We start from the raw sequence: 24935 nt of genomic DNA on the forward strand, positions 1-24935 counted from the left end.
GCTTCAACTAGAAAGGGAGAGGGGCTGCCTTTAAGGGAAGCATCTTGAGCAGGCATTTTGCCTCTCCAGCAAGAGCTTGGGGGAGGGAGGTTTGTGTCTGGCTTGGAGCCTCTGGCTCTAAAAGCTTCAGGAGCCTTCAGGAAGCAGCTCTGCCAGAGAAAGTGTTTTATAGATGTCTATAAAGTGAACCAAAGATACCTTATCTCATTTTCCTCTTGACAGTCATGACACTGCGTGCTCTCATCGCTTTCGGGTCTGGATTTGGGATGTGTTTTCTAGGAGGAAAATGTATGAAGTATATCAAATACAGAGAAGTGTCTTCAACAGCTCCCCCCTGCACAGCTGCTGGGTGTTTAGGCTGGCTTCAGGCTTTCGGTACCCATGTCATTGTTGGAAAGGAGGAAGAGAAGGAAGGGGAGGAAGAGGAGGAAGGGAAGGGAGGGAGGGAGGGAAGGGAAGGGAAGGGAAGGGAAGGGAAGGGAAGGGAAGGGAAGGGAAGGGAAGGGAAGGGAAGGGAAGGGAAGGGAAGGGAAGGGAAGGGAAGGGAAGGGAAGGGAAGGGAAGGGAAGGGAAGGGAAGGGAAGGGAAGGGAAGGGAAGGGAAGGGAAGGGAAGGGAAGGGAAGGGAAGGGAGGAAGAGAAGACGGGAGGAAGAAGTTGGAAAGGAGGAAGGAAGGAAGTAAGGGAGGAATTTCAAAAGAAGGAATTTGGAAAGAAGGAATTCAGGAAGGAAGAAAGGAAGAAAGTGGGAGGAAGGAAAGAAGGAATTCAGGAAGGAAGGATGGAATTGAGGAAGGAATTTGGGGAGGAATTCAGGGAGAATTCAAGAAAGAATTTGGAAGGAAGGAACTCAGAAGGAATTGAGGGAGGAAATCAGGAAGGAATTTGGGAAGGAAGGAAAGAAGGATGGAAGAGGCAAAAGCAAAAGAGTGTTGAGGGCAGAAGGGGCAGAAGCAAAAGCATCTTCTGACGAGATGATAAAAGTGGGAAGCTGGGAGAATCCCCTGTTTTCCCCTTGCAGTTAGACAGCTATCATGTTGATAAGACAGGATTTGCACGTTGGTGGTTGGAACTGAGGAATTTGACAACACAGCTTCCCATTTGCATGTCACACAGCTGAGTGAAGATCAAAAGAGATGTCTCTTGCTGTCATCAGCCTCAGAACAGGGCTGCTCTGCCCACCTCCTCCCAGCTCAGGGCTGCAATATCACCACATCAACAACAAAAGGGGATTTTTCTTACCTTCCAGTATAAGGCTCCCAGAATAAAGCCACTGAGAAGAGACAGCAGCGATGTCAGTGCTATGCTGATCCCTTGCAGGCTGGAGCTGCTAATGAAGCCAAGGGCCTCTTCTGTAATTGCAAATGCTCTCATTAGTGGAGGCAGAGTTAGAGCAGAGAACTGTCTTAAGGGCAACTCTGTTAGCAGCACCTACACAAGAGCATCTCGAACAGCAAGAACCAGAGAATCATAGAATTGTCAGGGCTGGAAGGGACCTCAAGGATCAGCCAGTCCCAACCCCCCTGCCATGGGCAGGGACACCTCACACTACAGCAGGTTGCTCACAGCCACATCCAGCCTGGCTGCAAACACCTCCAGGCATGAGGATGAGGCTTCCACCACCTCCCTGGGCAGCCTGTGCCAGTCTCTCACCACCCTCATGGGGAACAACTTCTTCCTCACATCCAATCTTAATCTAGTTTTTCTTCATTCCGCCCCCCCATCACTCCCTGACACCCTCAAAGTCCCTCCCCAGCTTTCTTGTAGCCCCCTGCAGATACTGGAAGGCCACAATTAGGTCTCCTCAGAGCCTTCTCTTCTCCAGACTGAACAGCCCCAACTCTCTTAGTCTGACCTCATAGCAGAGCAGCTCCAGTGCTCTGCTCACCCTCGTGGCCCTTCTCTGGACACCACAGGGACTGCAAATTGCTGTGGGCATCAGCTGAGCTTCACAACCTGACTGGTCAGTTCCTTGGGCAGCAGCAGAGGAGCTGCTTGCTCTAGCCACCAAGGTGCAAAAGGGGAGTAGAAAGAAGCCAGCACCTCTCAGAGCTCTCTCTCTGCACCTTAAGCAAGAAACCTCTTAGCAAGATTATAGTGAGGCTGGTGAGACACTGGATCAGGTTGCCCAGGGAGGTGGCGGTTGCCCCTTTCCTGGAGGTGTTCAAGGCCAGATTGGATGAGGCCTTGAGCAACCTGGGCTGGTGGGAGATGCCCCTGCTCATGGCAGAGGGGTTAGAATTGGATGATCTTTAAGGTCCCTTCCAACCCACACCAGTCTATGCATCTATGAATCTATGGAGTGAGCTCATCTGATGTAGACTCAGGTACAGTTTTCATGGGCATTGGGATGGTGTTAAGTTGTGAACAAAACATGGGAAGCCACTCAGCTGCACAGTGAGGTCATGGAGCTGCTCTCCACCTTGAGCCAGGGTGGAAGTTTGGCAACCAACCACTCAAAGCCCTGGTTTGATTATATTTTTTTGCTGTACACATCCCAAAGGAATTTTTAGTTCACTTCTGCTCAGCTCCACCACAATTACCACACAAGATCTTATCTGTAAAAACACCAGAGCAGCCCTCACCTGCTCATTAGGGGGTTTGCCTCCACTCTAAAGTTGGAACAAAGGAGAAGAAGGCAACACCAACAGCATTCAGCCATGGGTGAACTTTGCCAAATTGTGCAATTAACTGAATTAAATGCTGGTATTCTTTCCTTAATTATGAAAGCAGGACTCCTTCCTGAAATAACAGTTCCAGAGCTCTGGGTGTTTACAGTGTTCTTTGAGCTGCTCAGTACTGAATAATAAAGCTCAATTATTGTGAGGAAATTACAGAAGAAAGCACCACTGAGCTTTCCATGAAAACACAGCCGGTATCGTGGAACTCAGCTCAGTGAGGAGTGTTAGCAACAACTCCCCCAGTTCAAGCTTTAATCAGGTGTGATTTACTCCAGGGGATCCTGATCTAGCAGGGGCAGGTTGGACTTGGTGGTGCTTTCAGCAGAAGAAGGACATGGAACTGCTGGAGTAGGTCCAGAGGAGGCCACAAAGATGATCAGAGGGCTGGAGAACCTCTCCTGTGGGGACAGGCTGAGAGAGTTGGGGTTTTCCAGCCTCCAGGGTGACCTTAGAGCAGCCTTCAGGTACTTGAAAGGGGGCTACAGGAGAGCTGGGGAGGGACTTTTAGAAGGGCTTGGAGAGATAGGACGATGTGGAATGGCTTTGAGCTGGAAGAGGGCAGATTTAGACTGGAGGTGAGGAAGAAATTCTTTCCAGTGAGGGTGATGAGACACTGGCACAGGTTGCCCAGGGTCCCCTCCCTGGAGGTGTTCAAGGCCAGGTTGGATGAGACCTTGAGAAGCCTGGGCTGGTGGGAGGTGTCCCTGCCCATGGCAGGGGATTGGAACTGGATGATCTTTAAGGTCCCTTCTAACCCAAACCAATCTAAGCATCTATGAATCTATGGAGTGAGCTCATCTGATGTAGACTCATGTACAGTTTTCATGGGCATTGGGATGGTGTTGTCAAGCTGTGAACAAAACATGGGAAGCCACTCAGCTACACAGAGAGATCATGGAGCTGCTCTCCACCTTGAGCCAAGGGTAGAAGTTTGGCAACCAACCACTCAAAGCCCTGGCTTGGTTTGTTTTTCCTTTGCTGTGTGGGAGGTGCTGCTGCCCATGGCAGGGGGTTGGGACTGGATGATCTTTAAGGTCCCTTCAACCCAACCCATCCTATGGATTCTATGCTTTTATGAAAGAAACTGGGGAGGCTGGAGGTGTTTTGAGAATTTTATGGGGGAGAAGATGGAGAGAGGAAGAAGCTACAGGGGGACAGTCAACATTCCAAGGATGAAAACAGCACTGCTGCCATGCAATAGAAGAACAATACCTTAGAACAACTTAAATTGCTCTTCTTGACCCTTAGTTGGGGGGGGTTAAGATATTTGGTGCAGATCCAGGTCAGATTCTCCTCTCTTAAAGCAGCTGAATTTTATTGTTGTGTAATAAACCAAAGAAGCCATGAAATATGAGTCAGGAAAATGGAGCAACAGCATGAAAAATGAGAAGTAATTTCTCTTCTATTATAGTCAATTTCTAGGGTAATTATTCCACAAATGGTTTTATTAGCTGAGGCTCTCCAGGTATGGTCAAAGTTGGGCTTAGAATCCAAAGCAGGCCAAGTCATCTGCCTGCACAGAGTTTATTCACACATTCCCCAGCTCATTATGGATCTGGAGGGCTGCTCTGGCAAACTGAATGCTTCTAAATGGTCTAGAAACCATTAAGTTCAAATGGCTCATTTGAAAAGTGTTTAAAATTAAAGAGGGTAATTAGAAAAAGAAAAAAAAAACACACAATCAAATTGGAGTGGTTTGTGTCTGGGGATGCTCTCTTTCCCCCCACCCCCTTCAGGTTTGAAAGGTGAATGCAGTGGTGCTGCTGTTGTGAGAAGAGCAGTGAAGAGCCCTCTGTGCTGGAAGCTTGATTCATTGTGGTTCCTTCCAAAAAGGTAGGGATGGAGTTAAAAACAGAAAACTGAGCAGTAAGGCCAAGACAAAAGATAACATCAGTACTGGAAATCACCTTCAGGGAGTGAGAGAGACACCAATAAACAGAATCAGAATCAGTAAGGCTGGAAAAGACCTCAGAGATCATCAGGTCCAACCTATCACCCAACACCTCCTGACTAACTAAACCATGGCACCAAATGCCACATCCAATCCCCTCTTGAACACCTCCAGGGATGGTGACTCCACCACTTCCCTGGGCAGCAAATACACCACAGGTACCTCTCAGCAAACACGCCCCCCCCCCCCCCCCCCCCCAAACCAGCTCAAAACAAGTGACTGCAGAGTAACCAAGTCAGCACCCAATGTCCAAATGGATGTCATTTAATCTGCTTAGGAGCCCAGCCTGGCCCTGGCCCCGGCCCCAGCCACGCAGCCCCATGGCATTTCTACAGAAGGCTGCTAACTGCTATCCCATTTTCCAATCAATCGCTTAAGAGAATGAGCAATTAAAACACACCTGTACAGCATATGGCCAGCCAGGCCACTGCTTGGACTTACTGCATTATTTTAATTAGCTTCCCCCCACCCCTGCCCTGCTTCATTATCAGTCCCAGTTAATAACCAAGATGCATAAACCTGCTTTTGTAATCCCCCTCTCCACCGCGCTGCCCAGCAGCCCTCCTCTTACTGTCCTGGGTCAAACTCCTTTCATCTCAACTGCTCTTCTAATCTCTCTGTCTTCCTTTTGACTCCTAGATCCATCCCCGCTGCTTCAGGCTGCAGCCGAAAATTGCTCCTCTGGCAGTGACAGCATGAAAATTATCACAGGTTCAGACCTGAGAATGCTCCTCAGCCCCCTCCCGGTGCCTCATAATTGGCCCTGGGCTCATCAGCTTCTTTGCAGCCAGCTCTGTGACCTCTTGGCAAAGAATTTATGGCAGCGAGCTTTCTCTTTTTGCAGGGGCAGGCTGGCAGCCAGGAGCCAGAGGTGGTTTGTTGGGTTTTTTTTCCCTCTTTTCTTCCAATCTTCTACTCAGAGGGTTCTGAGGAATGATGACTTAAGACCTTCTCTTAATTAGAAAGCAATCAGGAAAGGCTTCAAATCTGACAGCAGCTGTGAGCCAGCTAAGAGGTAGCAAGCATGGGGATAAACACCCCAGAGACTGACTAAATCACACATTCCCCAGAGAAGCAGCATGAGAAGCAGCTCAGTGGTTCCTGCCATGCTGTCAGAAGGTGCTGTTGTGCCCACCCAGGCTACAGCAGGCTGTCTCCTTGCCCATGTTTTCTGAAGCACCAAGCCTGCCTGCCAGCCACACACTTTATCACCACACACCAACACAAGAAGGTCATGGACCTGATGGGATGGGTCCAGAGGAGGCCACAAAGATGATCAGAGGGCTGCAGCACCCCCACTATGGGGACAGCCTGCAGGAGCTGGGGTTGTTCAGCCTGGAGAAGGCTCTGGGGAGACCTTCAAGCTGCATTTCAGTATCTGAAGGGGACCTAGAGGAAGGCTGGGGAGGTTCAGAAGGGTTTGTGGTGACAGCATGAGGGGTAATGGTTTGAAACTAGAGCAGGGGAGATTTAGGTTGGACATCAGGAGGAAGTTCTGCACAATGAGAGTGTGAAACACTGGAACAGGCTGCCCAGAGGGGTGGTTGAAGTGGTATCCCCAGAGACATTCAGGATCAGACTTGATATGGCCCTGGGCAGCCTGATCTAGTTGGAGGTGTCCCTGCCCCCTGCAGTGCAGTTTGGCCAAGATGACTTTTGAGGATCCTTTACAACCTGATACATCCTGTGACTGTGTGAGTTAGATAAGGTGGAAGGCTGTGAAGTGAAAGGGGGCAACTGTAAAAGAGAGACAACACTGTCAGCCTGACAGACACACTGCCATCCTGATTGATAGACACACTGCCATCCTGATTGATTGACAGACACACTGCCATCCTGAGATTGATAGACACACTGCCATCCTGGTGCTTCCAGGAAACAGGAACAAGGGACACAAGGACATGGTTAAGCTTTAACCACCATTTCAGGAACCTCTAAGGAAAATCCCCTGCTTCTGTTCACAGGGGAAGCTCCGGAGGGTGTTCACCTTGTACACAACACCACTAAAAGCCCCTGAAGCTTTGCTGCTTCTCTTCACCTCATGTTCCTATTCCTCTGAGCTTGTGAGGGGCAATGTTGAGGCTCTCGCAGCAACAGTTCCAAGGCTTCCTGATCTGTCAGTGACCAGTCATGTAATACACTGACCAAGACAAATGAGGAACACAGAGGTGGCCATGCCAGAGGGAAGAGTCTAGCCTCTCAAAAGTGTAGTGATGTTGCCTTTGACCTCCCCCCAAAGCATGCTGACTGTGGAGCTGGCCCTGCTGTGACTCTAGCAAGCAAACATGGGGACTGTCTTCAGGTTTGGTGTCAAGCTTGAGACTGAGAGTCCTTTCAAAGTCAGGCTCTTTGTCCCTGGGAGTGCCCTGGGCATGGTTTAGGACAGCTAGGGAGGTGAGACACTGGAACAGGTTGCCCAGGGAGGTTGTGGATGTCCCCTGCCTGGAGGTGTTCAAGGCCAGGTTGGATCTGGTCTAGTGGGAGGAGTCATTGGCCATGGCAGGGGCTTGGAACTTGATGATCTTTAAGGTCCCTTCCAACCCAAAGCATTCCATGCTATGATATTTTGATTGTCTGGAGTAACTTCCTTCCCTGAGAGCTAAACTGAGGTGCCCTGGGACAGCCAAGTTTGCTGAGGCCACATGGGTGGGGAGACCTCTCCCCAGGCAGAACCTTAGAGCCTTGCCCCCTCCAAGTTGGAGAGAGCTGTCACATCCTTCTAAGTGGATAGGAGCTCTCCACTTTGATTAGCTGAGCTGATTGCATTTGGGTTAAGGACAGCTGAGAAACACATGGCACACCATCAGGCACAAGTTAACTTCCCATTAATTTGCACAATTAATGACATTCTTTCCCTCTGAGCTCTCAGAGCAGCCCAGCCAGCAGAACCAACTGGAGACACAGCTCTTAATGCAATCACTTGGTACTTACTGTTAGTGCTACTGTCGCTGCCAACACTGTCATTCCTCAGGGAGCTGGCAGCAACAGGAGGAAACAAAAATGGGTTTGTGACAGCAACCCTGGAATCTGAACAGAAAAACCAGGGTGTCAGCATTATGCAACTGAAGATCCACTCCCCCCCCACATAAGGCTACTCTTCCCTCTACTCCAGGGCTCCTCCGAGGCTTGTTTGGCTACAGGGCTATTCATAAGGTGGATTAAGCCAAATTACTCCCCCCCACACCCCGCCCAACCAGCCTTATTAAGAGGCAGATGTGTCAACACACTGAGCTGCCTCTGAATAGCTGCTCTGGACAAGCAATTGCTTGGGTGATGGCACTGCTCTGTTCCTAGCTACTGCTGGTGTCACTGTGCATCTGGGTACGTTGCCCTCAGGAGAAGCTAATAGCTGGCACTAAAGGCAGGGAGACAAAAGGGAGCACAACAGCTCCATGGACTAGAGGGAGGAGAATGGACTGCAGGAGCCTGACTGGAGATTGTTCACACTTTTTTAAACTAAGTAACCACGGCCCGTTTTTGGGAGGGGTGGGTCTGGGCAGCTCCCTGAAAGGCGGTTGGAGTGAGGTGGGGCTTGGTCTCCTTTTCCTTAGTCTCAGGTGATAGGAGAGGAAATGGCCTGAAATTGCGCCAGGGGAGAGTTAGGTCAGAGGTGAGGAAAAGTTTCTTTGCTGCAAGAGTGGTGAGGGATTGGCAGAGGCTGCCCAGGGAGGTGGTGGAGTCCCCATCCCTGGAGGTGTTCCAGAACTCGGTGGCCATGGCACTTGGAGGCGTGGGTTAACGGCTGTGGTGGGGTTGGGTTGATGGTTGGATTTGATGATCTTTTCCAACCCAATCTGTTCTCTGATTTTCTGATTCTCTGGTTCTACTACCCTGTGATTCCAGGGCTCTGTGATTAATATGGAGGTGACATGAGGCTGCTGCAATTTACAACCTGACCTAACTTCCTGTCCTCTCAGCAGCACAATCTGCAGCTCCTTTACTGCCTTGTATAAATTAAACATTACTAGAAGATAAGAAGAACAATGTCAAGAGACAATGCAGGATGTATTTGGGAGGAAAGGGAAACACAGCAGAGGACTGTGAGGTTATTTGGGTTACATTAGAGAGTGATGGCAGTGGTTTCACTGCCAGAGACAACTCAACTCAGGCCAGAAACACAAGCTTTGCTGTTGAACTGGCAGTAAAAAGGAGACATGGAGGTCCCATACCAGATCTTTAGCATCTCTGATCAGAGGAGCACCACCCATTTATACCTCTTCAGCTTCTGAGAGTCATCTTACCATTCTCTGGTGTTCCCACTGTGGAAGGCAGAATGCAGTCATTCTTCTCTAACGTGTCTGCAAACTCCTTGTAGACCTCAATGGTGCTATTAAAGTGCCTAAAAAACTCCTCAGGAACGAAGTGACCTTCTTCATAGAGGTGGCCATTTTCTTTTACAAAATCCTGGGGCAAAAGAGAGAATTTTAGCTTGAAAGGAGGTCAAGGGAGATGCCCACTTCCACACCCCAGCAGATGACAAAAATTAGCCAAAGCTGGCACGAAGGAGCTTGAATTTTTAACCTGCAGGAGAGCAAGTTTGCTGCATGCACCCTTCATGAAACATAGAAGCCCTCTGATCTGAGAGCTGCAGATCAGCTCTGCAAATAGAAATGAATTATTAATCCAGAGGTAGAAAATTGCCAAGGAATGAAAAGCAGTCTCCCATCTCCTCCTGGAAAAAAAAACCAAGAGACCTTTTTGCTTGTTTTGTTGTTCCTTTCTGGCTTCCCTCATCAAACCCCAGCTCTCTCACACTACTTTGCAAGCCTCCACGTGATCCTTTTCATCTGAGCACACAGGAACACGACCCAGAGCTGTTGTCAGAAGCGCACAGGGACCAGAATACAATAGGTGGAATCCTCTCCTGCACACAGGCAGGCTGAGAGCCCTGATAATGTACCTAAAAATAAGAGCATGACTACAAAGAAGGAAGCTCAGTCACTCTCAGCTCTAACAGACAAGTCTGTTATTGCCAGACTAAACAAGATTGAAGTCCACGTTAAAGACCATTGATGGTTATCTCCTTTGGGTTTCCCCCCCCTTTCTACCTGACTCTGGCTTTCATAACAAGCATTCCATATGCCAGAAGGTCAAACCTGGCCTGAGGTTACTCTGTTTTCCCAAGAAGAACATGCATTAAATAAATACTGAGCAAAACTCCCGAGTTCTGCCTCCAAAATGGTTTCATGTTTGAGGCTGGAAGTACAAGGCTCCATGATAATCCTTCCCTGAAGAGTAGAATAGCTTGTTGCTCCCATGAAACACAGGACTTTTATCTCTTCACCCTACAAAATCCAACCACTCTTTCCCAACCGCATCTTTGCTGAGTGATTTGAATCATCAGGAGCAGAATAAAACCAGAGCTACTTTGAAGATGGGCCAGGATTCAGGGTGCAGTGGAAAGGTAGGGAACATCTAAATGCTCTCAGCAATGTAGTGGCAGGTGGTGGAGTCCCCATCCCTGGAGGTGTTCAAGAAACCTGTGGCCATGGCACTTGGGGCCATGGTTTGATGGCCATGGTGGTGCTGGGTTGATGGTTGGACTCCATGATCTCTTTCCAACCCAAACAGTTCTGTGGTTCTCTGATTCTATGGAAGAGTTTGGTTTTGTAAGAAACTTTCATTAACCATTTCAAACAACATATTGATTATGTAGAGACTCAGAGAACAGTTTAGGTTAGGAGGGACCTTCAAGAACACCTTGTTCCAAACCCCCTGCCAAGGGCAAGGATACCTTCTCCTAGACCAGGTTGCTCAAGGCCTGTCTCATATAAGCACCCTAGTATTGGGAAACCTTTTGGACCAAGTACTCAGGAGACTGTGAATTGTGGCAGCATCTCCCTCTTCATCTCCCTCTTCATCTCCCTGCTTGGCACTTTCTCCAGGTGATGGCCTGAAACTGTGCCAGGGGAGGGTTAGGTTGGAGATGAGGAACAGCTTTTTTACTGCAAGAGTGGTCAGGGATTGGCAGAGGCTGCCCAGGGAGGTGGTGGAGTCCCCATCCCTGGAGGTGTTCAAGAAATGTGTGGCCTTGGCACTTTGGGCCATGGTTTGATGGCCATGGTGGTGTGGGATTGAAGATTGGACTGGATGATCTTAAGAGGTCTTTCCCAACCTAAAGGATTCTGCATTTCCATGAATGCTAGCTAGTATCTGACTGGGTAATAAGGTTATGCCACTGCAAATGAGATTGTTGTAACACATTTGATCCTTCCTGGATGCTACAAAGGTGCAACTGAGGCAGCTAAGGACTCACTTGACAAGAATAAACATAGGGGAGATGTAATATTTGCCCTCAAGAACATGAAGGATTTTGTCAGTTGTCTTCAGTGGGACAAAACCTTTGGCTACAGAATTTCTTTTTAATTACTGACAGACTGGTTGGAGCTGGCTAAAGGTTAGAAAGTTAATTTATTCCCAACCCCCCCCTTTATCATTTTAACACAAGAAAAATCAAATGTCTCTCGAATGAGGCTCCTGGAATCCTTCCAGCTGCTGCTCACATCCAGACACACATGGAAATGGGTCAAGATCCTTCAGTCTTTGTACAAAAAAAGAACAACAAAAAAGTTTGATTAAGCCATGGTGAAGTTTTCAGAGCTCCACACAGAGCTGTGCTACACACTCAGAGTATATTAATAGCTGCAGCTCCATCATCTTTAAATTTACATTAGGATCACTGGCAGGATGAATAATTGAAGCTGGATGCAGAAGGGAGATTTCTGCCACTTTCAAACATATCAGAAGGAATTAATTACCTTCCAGCTGAAGGGTACATTTCTGACTACTTAGCTGTATGCAGGTCATTGTATAAACTCTTAATTCCTTGTAAGCCATTTCCCTTTGAAACAGGAGGCAGGGACGAGGCAGTGTTAGCAGAGTGTGCTCAGCTCACTTCTAAACAAAGCAGGGCTTCAGATGTACAGGAATGGAAATGAGAACAAACCCTGATGAGGCTTTGGGGCATTTCTTTCTTTCTTTTTTTTTTTCAACTGTTGTGCAACAGAAAGTGGAAATCAATGGCATCCTGGCCTGCATCAGGAGTAGTGTGGCTAGCAGGAGAGGCAAAGTCATTCTGCCCCTGCGCTCAGCACTGGTCAGGCCACACCTTGAGTCCTGTGTCCAGTTCTGGGCTCCTCAGTTTAGGAAAGATGTTGTGATGCTGGAAGGTGTCCAGAGAAGGGCAACAAAGCTGGGGACGGGTCTGGAGCACAGCCCTGAGAGGAGATGCTGAGGGAGCTGGGGTTGCTTAGCCTGCAGAAGAGGAGGCTCAGGGGAGACCTTCTTGCTCTCTCCAACTCCCTGAAGGGAGTTTGTAGCCAGGAGGGGGTTGGTCTCTTCTCCCAGGCAAGCAGCACCAGAACAAGAGGACACAGTCTCAAGCTGCACCAGGGGAGGTTTAGGCTGGAGGTGAGGAGAAAGTTCTTCCCAGCAAGAGAGATTGGCCATTGGAATGTGCTGCCCAGGGAGGTGGTGGAGTCACCATCACTGGAGGTGTTTAAGAAGAGCCTGGATGAGGCACTTGGTGCCATGGTTGAGTTGCTTAGATGGTGTTGGGTGATAGGTTGGACTGGATGATCTCAAAGGTCTTTTCCAACCTGGTTAATTCTATGCTATGCTATGCTATGCTATGCCATGCCATGCCATGCCATGCCATGCCATGCTATGCTATGCTATGCTATGCTATGCTATGCCATGCCATGCCATGCCATGCCATGCCATGCCATGCCATGCTATGCTATGCTATGCCATGCCATGCCATGCCATGCCATGCCATGCCATGCTATGCTATGCTATGCTATGCCATGCCATGCCATGCCATGCCATGCCATGCCATGCCATGCTATGCTATGCTATGCTATGCTATGCCATGCCATGCCATGCCATGCCATGCTATGCTATGCTATGCTATGCTATGCTATGTTATGCTATGCTATGCTATGTTATGCTATTCTATAAACCCACAACCCCCTCTGGATGTGCTTACCTTATTTTTATCCAAAGCTAGGCATGCCATCAGGTCATTCATGATCCTGGTGAGGTTATTGATGATGGAGTAGTTGCTTAAAACATCAGCCATGTCTGAAAGATCTGAAAACTTCTGGAGAAGGTTATGCAGACTCTTGGAAAATTCAGGCACCATCAAATGCATCCAACAGTGATTAGGCTGTCAAGGGGATAGACGAGGAAATAAAAGAAGAAAGAAACTGAAGAGGGTAGATTAAATATCAGAGTTTTGCACAAAAAAAACCACCCCAACCCCAAACTGGTTGAGCAGCTCAGTGTGCAAGAGCAGATTAGACTGCTCCTTGCCCATTTAAATCATCTTGAAAGGCTAAATTAAAATTCACCTCCTTTAGTGTGGCCAACTTTCTCTTCAGTCCTTTTGGTAAAGTTGCTCTTCTCTCTGATACTGACATATTTATGGCTGCCTGTTACATGCCATCCCTTCATTAAATCCTTAATGAATGCTAAGCATCAGGCTGCTGAGAAACTGAGCCTTGGGACATACAGCTCTGAACCCCTAGCCCATGCTTTCATTAACCTCTTTATGTTGTTTTTTCTTTACATAACTACTCCTTTCACAATTTTCCCCAGACTTTTCTTTAAGCCACTCTCAGTTTTCACTTCATTACTGTTACCCTACGTGACCCAGTTCACCCCTAAAGATATCTGATTTAAATATCTTCTGTGAATGCTTTGCATGTGTGCTTTTATCCCTGTTTAAGCTGCTTGGCTTAGTTAACCTCCCCCTCTCTCTTCAGCTTTTGCACTAAATGCCATTCCTGAGAGCAGCTTCTGCAACTGAAAGTCTTTCTTTGATTTCTCCCTGAGTTCTGAGAGAGAAGAGGGCTCTCCTGTGGCATCTGCTACATCTGGGCCTCTGCAATAAAGTTCACATCCTCTCATGTCACAGAGTCATAGAAACATGGACTCATGGAACCATGAAATCATGGAATTATGGAATCATAGAATCACAGAATCATAGTCATAGAGTTATAGAGTCATAGAATCATAATCATAGAGTCAGGATCACAGAATCATAGAATCAGAATCACAGAGTTATAGAATCATAGAATCAGTCAGGGTTGGAAGGGACCACAAGGATCATCCAGTTCCAACCCCCCTGCCATGGGCAGGGACACCCCACACTACATCAGGCTGGCCAGAGCCTCATCCAGCCTGGGCTTAAACACCTCCAGGGACGGCGCCCCAACCACCTCCCTGGACAACCCATTCCAGGGCTTCACCACTCTCATGGGGAAGAACTTGCTCCTCACCTCCAGCCTGAATCTCCCCACCTCCAGCTTCATTCCATTCCCCCTAGTCCTATCACTACCTGAGCAGTCCCTCCCCAGCCTTCCTGTAGCCCCCTGCAGATACTTGAAGGCCACAATTAGGTCTACTCAGAGCCTTCTCTTCTCCAGACTGAACAGCACCAACTCTCTCAGCCTGTCCTCATAGGAGAGCAGCTCCAGCCCTCTGCTCATCCTCCTGGCCCTTTTTTAGACACCTTCCAGCATCTCCAGATCCCTCTTGTAATAGGGGCTCCAGAAGTGGACACAATACTCCAGATGTGGTCTCACCAGACTGATTTAGGCTTCCATTCTTGGAGAAGCAAAGGGAAACATATTGCTCAGTTCCACCTGGCTTTTTACTCTTCTGTGCAACTCTCACACACTGACAACAAGTGGCAAGCCAGTGCTGTCCCCTTCTGCAATCATCTCAACAGTGACTTAAAACAAGAAGGAGAAACAACATGTGAAGTGGATGGAGTTTGGCTTGACTGGGCTTCCCTTTGCAGCTTCAGGCACAGTGAGAGGGGAGAGGCAGAAGGAAATAAATCACAGAGTCACTGAGTGTTAGGGGTTGCAAGGGACTTGTGGAGCTCATCCATCCCCCTGCCAAAGCAGGATCTCCCAGGGCAGGTCACACAAAAACACATCCAGATGGGCCTTGAATGTCTCCAGAGGAGACTCCACAGCCTCTCTGGGCGGGCTGCTCCAGGGCTCCAGCAGCCTCACACCAAAGAAGTTTCTCCTCATGTGGAAGCAGAACTTCCTGGGTTCCAGCTCATACCCATTGCTCCTTCTCATATTACTGGGCACCACTGCAAAGAGCCTGCCACCTTCTTCTTGACACCCACCCCTCAGATACTTACAGGCATCAATAAGCTCCCCTCTAACCATACTCATTTCCAGACTAAACAGCCCCAGGGCTCTCAGTCTTTCACAGAATCACCAAGGTTGGAAGAGACCTCAAAGATCATCAAGTCCAACCTGTTCCAGTCCCTTCATCATCCTCACAGCTCTCCACTGGACTCCCTCCAGTACATCCCTGTCTCTCTTAAAATGGGAAGCCCCAAACTGGACACATGATTCCAGCTGTGGTCTCAGCAGGGCAGAGTAGATGGGGTGGGGAATCTCCCCATATTTTCCTCTCCTTTAGCATACAGAAACCTGGACACAGAGCTTCTGGTTTTCCCTGAAGTGCAAACCTGGCAGCTCTTTCCCTGTGAGGATCTGTGGGTGTGCATTCTTCTCTGGAAGGAGCCAGCAAAAGCTTGCCACTGCTCCTAGTGAGCATTTGGCAATTCCAGCAGGGATTCTGTTTTGTTGCTCCCATGGTTTAGCTGTGCGTGGGAGGCTGCTCTCACTGAACCATTCTGACCTACAAAGCAGTGCCTCACTAGAGCTGCCAGTTTGCTTTTCAGCAACAGCAAGCTGTGCAATCATTTGCTAGCTCAGGACCTTCCAGAGTGCTGAAACTGAGAAATGGGAGGCTGTTTGCAAGGAGAAATGGAAGCTGAGCTCTACTTCCCTGGGTGTACATTTTGACCAAGATGAAGTTCATAGAATTGTTTCTGTTGGAGAAGACCTCTAAGACCATTGAGTCCAACCATGGCCACTAAACCCTGTCCCCAAGTGCCAAGGCCACACATTTTTTAACATCCCCAGAGACAGTGACTCCATCACCTCCCTGAACAGCCTGTTCCAATCCCTGACCACTCTTGCAGCAAAGAAATTTTCCTCATCTCCAACCTAACCCTCCCCTCGCACAATTTCAGGCCATTTCTTCTTCTCCTATCACTTGAGACTAGGGAGAAGAAACCAACCCCCAGCCCACTGCAACCTCCTTTCAGGAAGCAGTAGAGAGCAATGAGGTCTCCCCTCAGCCTCCTCTTCTCCAGACTGAACAAAACAATTCCCTCTGCTGCTCCTCATAAAACTTGTTCTCCAGACCCTTCACCAGCTTTGCTCTTTACTATGAGAGTGGTGGAACAGAAGAACAGGTTGCCCAGGGAGGTGGGGCAGGCCCCATCCCTGAAGACATTCAAGATCTGGCTTGATGGGGTTCTAAGCAACCTGATGTAGTCAGGGATGCCCCGCTGACTGCAGAGGGGTTGGACTGGATAGCTTTTAAAGGTCCCTTCCAACCCAAACCATTCTATGACTCTAAGCCAACTGCAAATCTGACTCCCATGAGACATCCAAGTAGTACTTAACATCATCAAATCATCATGGAATGGCTTAGGCTGGAAGGGACCTTAGACATCATCTACTTCCAACCTCTCTGCCATGGGCAGGGATGCCTCTCAACTAGACTTGCTTGCTCAAGGCCTCATCCCACCTGGCCTTGAACACTTCCAGGGAGGAGGCATCCACAATCCCTGTGGGCAGCCTGTTCCCACCCTTGTACTGAAGAACTTCCTCCTGTGATCCAGTCTAACCCTGCTCTCCCTCAGCTTCAAACCATTCCCCCTTATGAAAGGTCTTCACTTAGCTTTTTCTTTCTACACCTGTCTAAAAGTTTGTGTGTTTTATCTCCTCTTCTGAGTTCATCCCTTGCTGCTGTCATCTCTGCCTTTTAACCTTCAGGCTACACGAGACCACTTTTAAAGCCACTCAGCTGCCTTGAGCCTAGTGCATAATGCAACAACTCTTCTGTTTAATGGATTGGCTCAGTCTGTTCCTGTTAGGTGCACTACACTGCTTTCCCATCTGCTTTGCATTCCCCCTGCCTTCCTACCTTTAGTCATCTGCATTTGAGACTTGCTACCTTGGGTCTGTTTCCCACTTCATGCACGCAAGGAAGGTTGAAATCCATTGGGAAAAACAAACCCACAAAGTGCAGAGCATCGTTTCAGTCTTTTCAGAGATGAAGCCTTTTCAGGGCTGCAGCAAAAGAAGTGTGGCCAGCAGGATGAGGGGGGAGGTTCTGCCCCTCTTCTCTGCTCCTGTGAGACCCCACCTGGAATACTGCACCCGGTTCTGGTGCCCCTAACACAAGAGGGACATGGAACTTTTGGTGAGGGTCCAGAGGAGGTCATAAAGATGATCAGAGGGCTGGAGAGCCTCCCTTGGGGGTGCAGGGTGAAGGAGTTTGGGCTGTAAGAGAAGGCTCCAGGGAGACCTTAGAGCAGCCTTGCAGTACTTAAAGGGGGCCTAGAAGAAAGCTGGAGAAGAGCTTTTTACAGGGGCTTGTAGTGACAGGACAGGGGGGCAGTGGATTGAAGCAGGATGAGGGGAAATTTAGACTTGAGATTAGGAAGAAATTCTTTCCAGTGAGGGTGGGGAGACCCTGGCACAGGTTGCCCAGGAAGGCTGTGGATGTCTCCTCCCTGGAGGTGTTCAAGGCCATGCTGGATGAGGCCTGGAGCAAGCTGGGCTGGTGGGAGGTGTCCCTGCCCACAGCAGGGGGGGTGGAACTGGGTATCTTGAAGGTCCCTTCCAACCCAAACCATTCCACGATTGTATGAACAGAGGGCACTTGCCTCATGCAAAGCTGTGAGTTTCCCAGCTTGCAGGGCCCTTGCAGAGCTTGAGAGCAAACCCTACTTATTCAGGCAAGCCTTTGCTGTGGCATGAGTAACACAACCTGAAATCCCTAGAAAGGAATTTGGCAAAGCGGGGCAGGAATACCACTGAACGCTTCCTCCTGGGAAGGCATCTGGCCAAGAGCTGCACCTTCCATCACCATGACTGAAAGTGGCAGAGGAACAAAGGGAATATGGAAATCCCAGCTCTGAACTTCGCTTCTTCCTCTTTTATTTCTTGGCTGCCGGTTGCCAACGTAAACTGGATCGGAGCCCCTGGCCATGAGGCAGCAGGATGACATGGCATTGCAGCTGGCAGCCAAACCAGCCACACAGCTGAGCAGGCAGAAGCACCAGGACTCATGGCTCAGGCAGCCTCCCCTGACCTTCTTCATCCACAGTGACAACCTCCCCAGGAGCGCCCTGAACGGCCCCAGTCCAGCCCAGCTCTCACCCAGCACAGCATGGGGAGCAGTGCTTGGGCTGCAGCTGCCCTCCACAGATGTCAGTCTCATCATAGCATGCAACAAGCAATCTGCTCTTGAGCGGGGGGTCTCTGCCAGTGTCAGACTCCTTACACATTACTTCTTCCAAAGCCCTTCTTTCAAACTGCTTCTTCCAGAGTACTTATAAACTGCCTCTTCCAAACTACCTCTTCCACATTCCCTCTTCCACACTCCTTCCACACTCCCTCTTTCACACTCCCTCTTCCACACTACCTCTTCCACACTCCTTCCAAACTACCTCTTCTACACCATCTCTTCCACCCTCCCCCTTCCTCACTCCCCCTTCCACACTGCCCCTTCCAAATGATTTCTTTAACAAAGCCACCACTTTTAACTGACACGATGGAATAATCCCCTATAGTTTGACTGTTTCCAGACAGCATGATACAAGAAACCCCTCGTATTTAAAATGAAGAACCATTTCTTCTAAGATTGTTGTAATGAGAAAGCTTTGGAGTGCCTGCAGGAATCTCTCCATGTTTCTCTCCAATGAATAACTGAAGCACACAGAAAGTGAAATAAGCACTCTTGAATTTTTAAGTCACTAAGCCACAGGCTTAGGGACAAAATATTATGGCCATCACTAGCTCCCCATCACTGGTTCCAGTGGGTTCTTTCAACTGGGATTAAGTGGAAGTGGTTGTACCTACCAGGCTGTCCATCTTCGGGACATATTTCAGGGTTATCATATAATCATTTGGGAGATTTCCAACCTGCAAGAAAACAGATAACCAAAATGTGACTCCTGACTACACAAAGGAAAACTGAAGTCCCATCACTACAGTCCACAAAAATCTATCAAATGTTCACCACAAATAATCAGTGACCCTACCAGGAGCAAAGGTTTACACACTGAAATTGTCTGTGAAGGACCCCAGGCACCAGTGAAGATTAGGGATTGGTCTGCTGGAAAGCGGCTCCATGGAGAAGGACCTTGGAGTCCTGGTGGACAAGGAGTTATCCATGGGACAGCAATGTGTCCCTGTGGCCAAAAAGGAAAACTGTATCCTAGGGGGCATCCAGAGTGTGGCCAGCAGGTCAAGGGAGGTTCTCCTCCCCCTCTATTCTGCACTGGGGGGACCGCATCTGGAGTATTGCACCATTGAGTCCAACCATCAGCCCAACACCACCATGGCCATCAAACCATGTCCCCAGCTGCCATGACCACGCATTTCTTGACCACCTCCAGGGATGGGCACTCCACCACCTCCCTGGGCAGCCTGTTCCAGTGCTTGACAGCTCTTGCAACAAAGAAATTTGTCCTCATCTCCAACCTAACCCTCCCCTGGCACAGTTTCAGTCCATCACCTGAGGAAAGTGCCAAGCAGGGAGATGAAGAGAGGGAGATGCTGCCACAATCCACAGCCTCCTGAAGTACTTTGTCCAAAAGGCTTCCCAATATTAGGGTGCTTGTATGAGGCAGGAAATCTATTTTCTTTTGTATCAATGAGGCCTTGAGCAACCTGGGCTGGTGGGAGGTGTCCCTGCCCATGGCAGTGGGGTTGGAACTAGATGATCTTGAAGGTCCCTTCCAACCCACGAATCAATGAAAGATCCAATTCCTATTTCCTCATCCTGGCTTGAAATCCACTTAGTCAAAAGACAAAAAGAACACCTTTGGTGAAGCAGCCTCCTTGCTCTATTCAGCAAATCATTTCCACTTCTTCAGGTTAAAGATCATTCTCTTATGGCTGCTTTGGATTCTGCTGCTATAGCAACCAGCAGAAGGATTTCTTTATTTTCTTTTCTGTGCAGGTTTTTTTTCTTTTCTTTTTTAGGTAGGCAGTTTTGTTGGATGCCACAGAACATCTCCTTTGTTCACTAAAATGGAGTTTCAATTCCAAACCAGCCCAGCCAGTTCAATGTGTCAGGGCTCTAGAAATGATGGAGGACAATACTCAGCCACCAGTGGAATCCATTTGAGCCATGGGTTTTCAGCTCAAGGACATCCAGCTTTTTCCTGCAGCTTTAAAAATACAAGTTTAATACAAATGATCCTGGGAGATCCTTTCCCACAGAGACTTCTTTTGGTTGTTGCTTTATCTTTATCCCCACACATTCCCAAAGCAGCAGTTGCAGAGGTGCCACCAGAGCGACCTACATCAAGCTCTATTTGCCTGGCATTTGGGGGAGTTTGATTCAAGGTGCTACAAATACTGACAGAACATTGCAAAACATTTCTTCTTCCTTTAGAGCATCTGATTTGTTCTAAAGCTTCATCCACAACTGTTTCCTTTAGGATCTGGACAGACAGGAGAATTGGGTAAAGGGGAGCCTCATGAGGTTCTTCCTCATGAGGTTCAACAAGAATAAGTGCAGAGTGCTGCACCTGGGGAGGAACAACCCCAGGCACCAGCACAGGTTAGGGGTTGACCTGTTGGAAAGCAGCTCCATGGAGGAGGACCTTGGAGTCCTAGTGGACAAGAATTTATCCACGGGACAGCAATGTGACCTTGTGGACAAGAAGGCCAAAAGAGTCCTGGGGTGCATTAAGAAGAGCGTGGCCAGCAGGTCAGGGGAGGTTCTTCTCCCACTCTGCTCTGCCCTGCTGAGATCACAGCTGCAATCCTGTGTCCAGTTTTGGGCTCCCCAGTTCAAGAGAGACAGAGACCTGCTGGAGAGAGTCCAGCAGAGGCTATAAGGATGCTGAAGGGACTGCAACATCTGTGTGATGAGGAAAGGCTGAGAGCCCTGGGGCTGTTTAGCCTGGAGAAGAGAAGGCTGAGAGGGCATCTGAGCAATGGTTACAAATACCTCAAGGGTTGGTGTCAAGAAGGGGCCAGGCTCTTGTCAGTGGTGTCCTGTGATAGGCAGTGGACACAAACTGGAACCCAGGAAGTTCCACCTCAGCATGAGAAGAAAATCTTTGGTGTGAGGCTGCTGGAGGCCTGGAGCAGGCTGCCCAGAGAGGTTCTGGAGTCTCCTTCTCTGGAGACTTTCAAGACCCACCTGGCTGTGTTCCTATGTGTCCTGCCCTAGGTGACCCTGCTTTGGCAAGAGGTTTTGGACTGGATGACCTCCAGAGGTCCCTTCCAACCTCTACCATTCTGTGATTCTGATTCTCAAAGCATCTCAGCACCATGACAGGTTAACAGCTGCTCCAGTTTCTTTTCCAGCTTCCTTCTCATGCCTAGAGAAGCATGGCCAGCAAGCAGCACCTCAAGCAGCAAAAGTTAGCAGAAGTTGCTCCTTTATGTTCCAAGTTTCCCCTACTCAACCTAGAGGGATTCAAGCCTTAGCAGTGTCAGCAAAACCACAGCTCTTTAAGAAAGGTCACTGGAAGATTCAATTTGTTCCAAATCAATGAACACTACAAGAAGTGAGATGCATTATATATACAATCAACTTCCCTGGCATCAGAGCCTGCCAAGCACTTCTCAGGCACAGGCAGAATAAATAACTACCTAAATAAATGTAGCTGCCCAAGAGCCCTCTCAGCTCCTCACACCATTTTGGAGACCACAGCTCAACCTCAAAGCTTTTTCTCCTTGACAGACTGGGAATCAGCAAAGGTATTTTGGAGACTCCTCCTAAAAATGGAGATGGTTGTGGGGGGAGGAGGGGAAGGTGTCAAGCACCAGATATATGCCCTGCCTTAAGATGAAAAGCCTTGTTAGTGCTATTGATGAAAGTCCACATGCCAGGGGCTCTGCTGCTGGCTAATCACAGAATCAGCCAGGTTGGAAAAGACCTCAGAGATCATCAAGTCCAAAACAGGGCAAAAAAAATGCCCCCCTGCCCCCCCCCCCCAAAAAAAAAAAAAGCAAAACAGTGTTAGTTCTTGACCATCTCTGACCATCTCTGCTTCTTCATTGATTTAATTTTACTGGGTTGTTTTGGGGGGTTTTGGGGTTTTTTGACCTATGTCACTAAATACCCACGCCTTTAAATATCCTTACCAGAAAAAACAAACAGAATTTCTAGCCTGGACAGGAGGAGGCTCAGGGAAGACCTTGCTCTCTCCAACTCCCTGAAGGGAGGTTGTAGGCAGGTGGGGGTTGGTCTCTTCTCCCAGGCAACCAGCACCAGAACAAGAGGACACAGTCTCAAGCTGCACCAGGGGAGGTTTAGGCTGGATGTTAGGAAGAAATTCTTCCCAGCAAGAGAGATTTGCCATTGGGAAGTGCTGCCCAGGGAAGTGGTGGAGTCACCATCACTGAAGTGTTTAGGAAGAGCCTGGATGAGGCACTTGGTGCCATGGTTTAGTTGATTTGTGTTGGGTGATAGGTTGGACTGGATGATCTCAAAGGTCCTTTCCAACCTGGTTAATTCTGTATCTTGTATCACATTCTTCACATTTTCACAGCAGCATTTTGCCCTCTGAGGATGTGCCCTAAGTCACCTTATTTCAAGAAGGAAAGAACAATGGAACCATCACATCTTTGTCTCATTTTTTTCTCCTTGTTTTTTTTTTTTTTTCTCATGGTGAGATCTTGAAAAGAGCATAATTTCAGACCTATAGAGAACAAAAGTGTTTGGAGAGCGTTCATTCTCTCATTGCTAATCACTTGCACTCCTACTTCTTTTCTTAATGAACATCTCTGGAGGTAAATACATTCCTTGATGAGAAAAAAAAAATGTTCCATATTCTGAAAGTAATTGCAGCAGCTGTCAGTATAGCCTGGCCCCATTGTTCTTTGCAGCACAGTGAGTGGCAAAACAAGCTGCATTCCTGTCACTGTGGCTCTGGTTTTGCATGGAAATGAGGAATTTGCTGTGTATGTCCTCATTAAAGATGAGCATCAAGCCTGAGGTGGGCAGTATGGCTGGAAACTGCCCAGCAGAAAAAGACCTGGGGGTGCTGGTTGACAGCAGCTGAACAAGAGCCAGCAGTGTGCCCAGGTGGCCAACAGCATCCTGGCCTGGACCAGCAATGGTGTGGCCAGCAGCAGTAGGGAAGTGATCATGCCCTGTATTGGGCACTGGTGAGGTCACTCCAGGAATCCTGGGTTGAGTGTTGGGCTCCCCACCTGGGGATCCACAACATAAGTATTCAGTATTGAAGACATTTCAGGACATAAAAGCAATTTCCTGGTCTGAAATTGTGCCAGGGGAGGGTTGGTTGGAGATGAGGAAGAATTTCTTTGCTGCAAGAGTGGTCAGGGATTGGCACAGGCTGCGCAGGGAGGTGGTGGAGGTCCCATCACTGAAGGTGTTTAAAGCCAGGTAGATGTGGTGCTTGAGTTCAGTGGTGGACTTGGCAGAGGAGGTTTCATGGTTTGAATTGATGACCTTGAAGGCCTTTTTCAACCTCAAATGATTCTGTGATTCTATGATCTTATCTTTTTCTTCATAGCCTTTTCTACCACCAGGCAGCTCCTGCAGTGAGTTGCCAGTAAAGAAAGTTTCTGGCCTGAGAACCTTTTCATGTGCATCCACAGCTTAAATATTTAGCATTTAAGAGATTTCAGAATATGTAAGCAACTTAATGGCCTGAAATTGTGCCAGGGGTGTTCAAAAACCCTGTGGCCATGGCACAAAAAAAACCTCCTTACTGCTACTAAGGATTTACTCCACAGAGCACAGAAGATGGTACTCTTCAGCAATGTGAGCAGTCAGTATTCTCTGTGCCTTTCTCTCTTCTCATAGCCATTCTGCCAGACAATGATAGTTTGTTTTAAAAGCATTTTAAACCTTCCTCTACATTTCTGCCTTCGCCCCCCCGCCCCACACTCCCCCATTTTGTTCTTCATGTCAAGCTGTCACGGTGTAGAGGAGGATCAGCTTGCAGTGTAGTCAGTTTAATTGGAACCAAGAACTCCTAAACTGAAATTAAGATCCTAAACTTCTTCCCTAAACTAAAATTAAGATACTAAAACTTCCTTCTGGGTTAGCCTTCCAATATTCAAGGGGCTTTATGGGAATCACTTCCACACGAGAAAAATTATCTCAGCAAACACCAACACAGACAAAAGAGGGATGCAGATGTTCCCCAAAACCTTCTCAGGTGCACACCTCCAAAACAACAGAAGAGAGAATCCAGCTGTTTGTGCTTTGCATTTTCTGCACCTCTCCATTATTTCTCCAACCCAAAACACAGTATCATAGTATCATAGTATCAGTCAGGGTTGGAAGGGACCACAAGGATCATCTCTTTGAACTTCCTAGTGACCTTCACCCATGTTTTGCACCTGGTAGAGAGATATGAATAGAATGGGTGAGGAGGACACAGTCTCAAGCTGTGCCAGGGGAGGTTTAGGCTGGGTGTTAGGAAGACATTCTTCCCAGCAAGAGAGATTGGCCCTTGGGATGTGCTGCCCTGGGAGGTGGTGGACTCACCATCCCTGGAGGTGTTTAGGAAGAGACTGGATGGGGTGCTTGGTGCCATGGTTTAGTTGATTAGATGGTGTTGGGTGATAGGTTGGACTTGAAGATCTCAAAGGCCTTTTCCCAGAAAGTTATTGGCCATTGGGATGTGCCGCCCAGGGAGGTGGTGGAGTCACCATCCCTGGGGGTGTTCAAAAAGAGATTGGATGTGGCACTTGGAGCCGTGGTTTAGTTGTCAGGAGGTGTTAGGTCTTAGGTTGGACTTGATGATCTCTGAGGGTTTTTCCAACCTTATTGATTCTATGATTCTAGATGGGCCTTGAAAGACTCCACAACCTCTCTGAGCAGCCTGCTTCAGGGCTCCAGCACCCTCACAGCTAAGAAGTTTCTCCTCATGTTGACCAATGACTTCCTGGGTTCCAGTTTGTATCCATTGACCCCTGTCCTATCACTAGGCACCACTGGAAAGAGCCTGGCCCCTTCATTTTGATACCCACCCTTCAGGTATTTATAAGCATCAACATGATCCCCTCTCAGAAGCCCCAGGTCCCTAAGCCTTTCCTGAGGAAAGACATCTTCCAGTCACTTCAGTTGTGTTTGCCACCAGTAGGCACCTCACAGAGACCATCAGCTCTTATCTTCATGGCAATCAAGCTGATCCCAGGCAGTATTTGATGAAACCAAGACTTCTGGACAATTTTTATGGAAGTCTGG

At 48.4% G+C, this 24935-nt stretch overlaps 1 protein-coding gene across 2 annotated transcripts in view; it reads right to left on the reverse strand.

Annotated features, from left to right (window-relative positions):
• The window catches only part of KITLG (KIT ligand), a 67577-nt gene that overhangs the window by 5860 nt on the left and 36782 nt on the right, over positions 1-24935 (reverse strand). For both annotated transcript variants that reach the window (XM_068142806.1, XM_068142805.1), the window contains exons 3-8: positions 18605-18667; positions 12619-12798; positions 8873-9035; positions 7563-7658; positions 1242-1351; positions 199-275 (exon numbers count right to left, since the gene is read on the reverse strand). In XM_068142806.1, coding sequence (XP_067998907.1) covers positions 199-275; positions 1242-1351; positions 7563-7658; positions 8873-9035; positions 12619-12798; positions 18605-18667 — 689 coding nt within the window. The remainder of the gene's footprint in view (positions 1-198; positions 276-1241; positions 1352-7562; positions 7659-8872; positions 9036-12618; positions 12799-18604; positions 18668-24935) is intronic.

Source organism: Melanerpes formicivorus, unplaced genomic scaffold, assembly GCF_026170545.1.
Source record: "Melanerpes formicivorus ecotype bairdi unplaced genomic scaffold, bMelFor1.0.p_v2 SCAF_8, whole genome shotgun sequence".
Classification (NCBI taxonomy): Eukaryota; Metazoa; Chordata; class Aves; order Piciformes; family Picidae; genus Melanerpes; species Melanerpes formicivorus.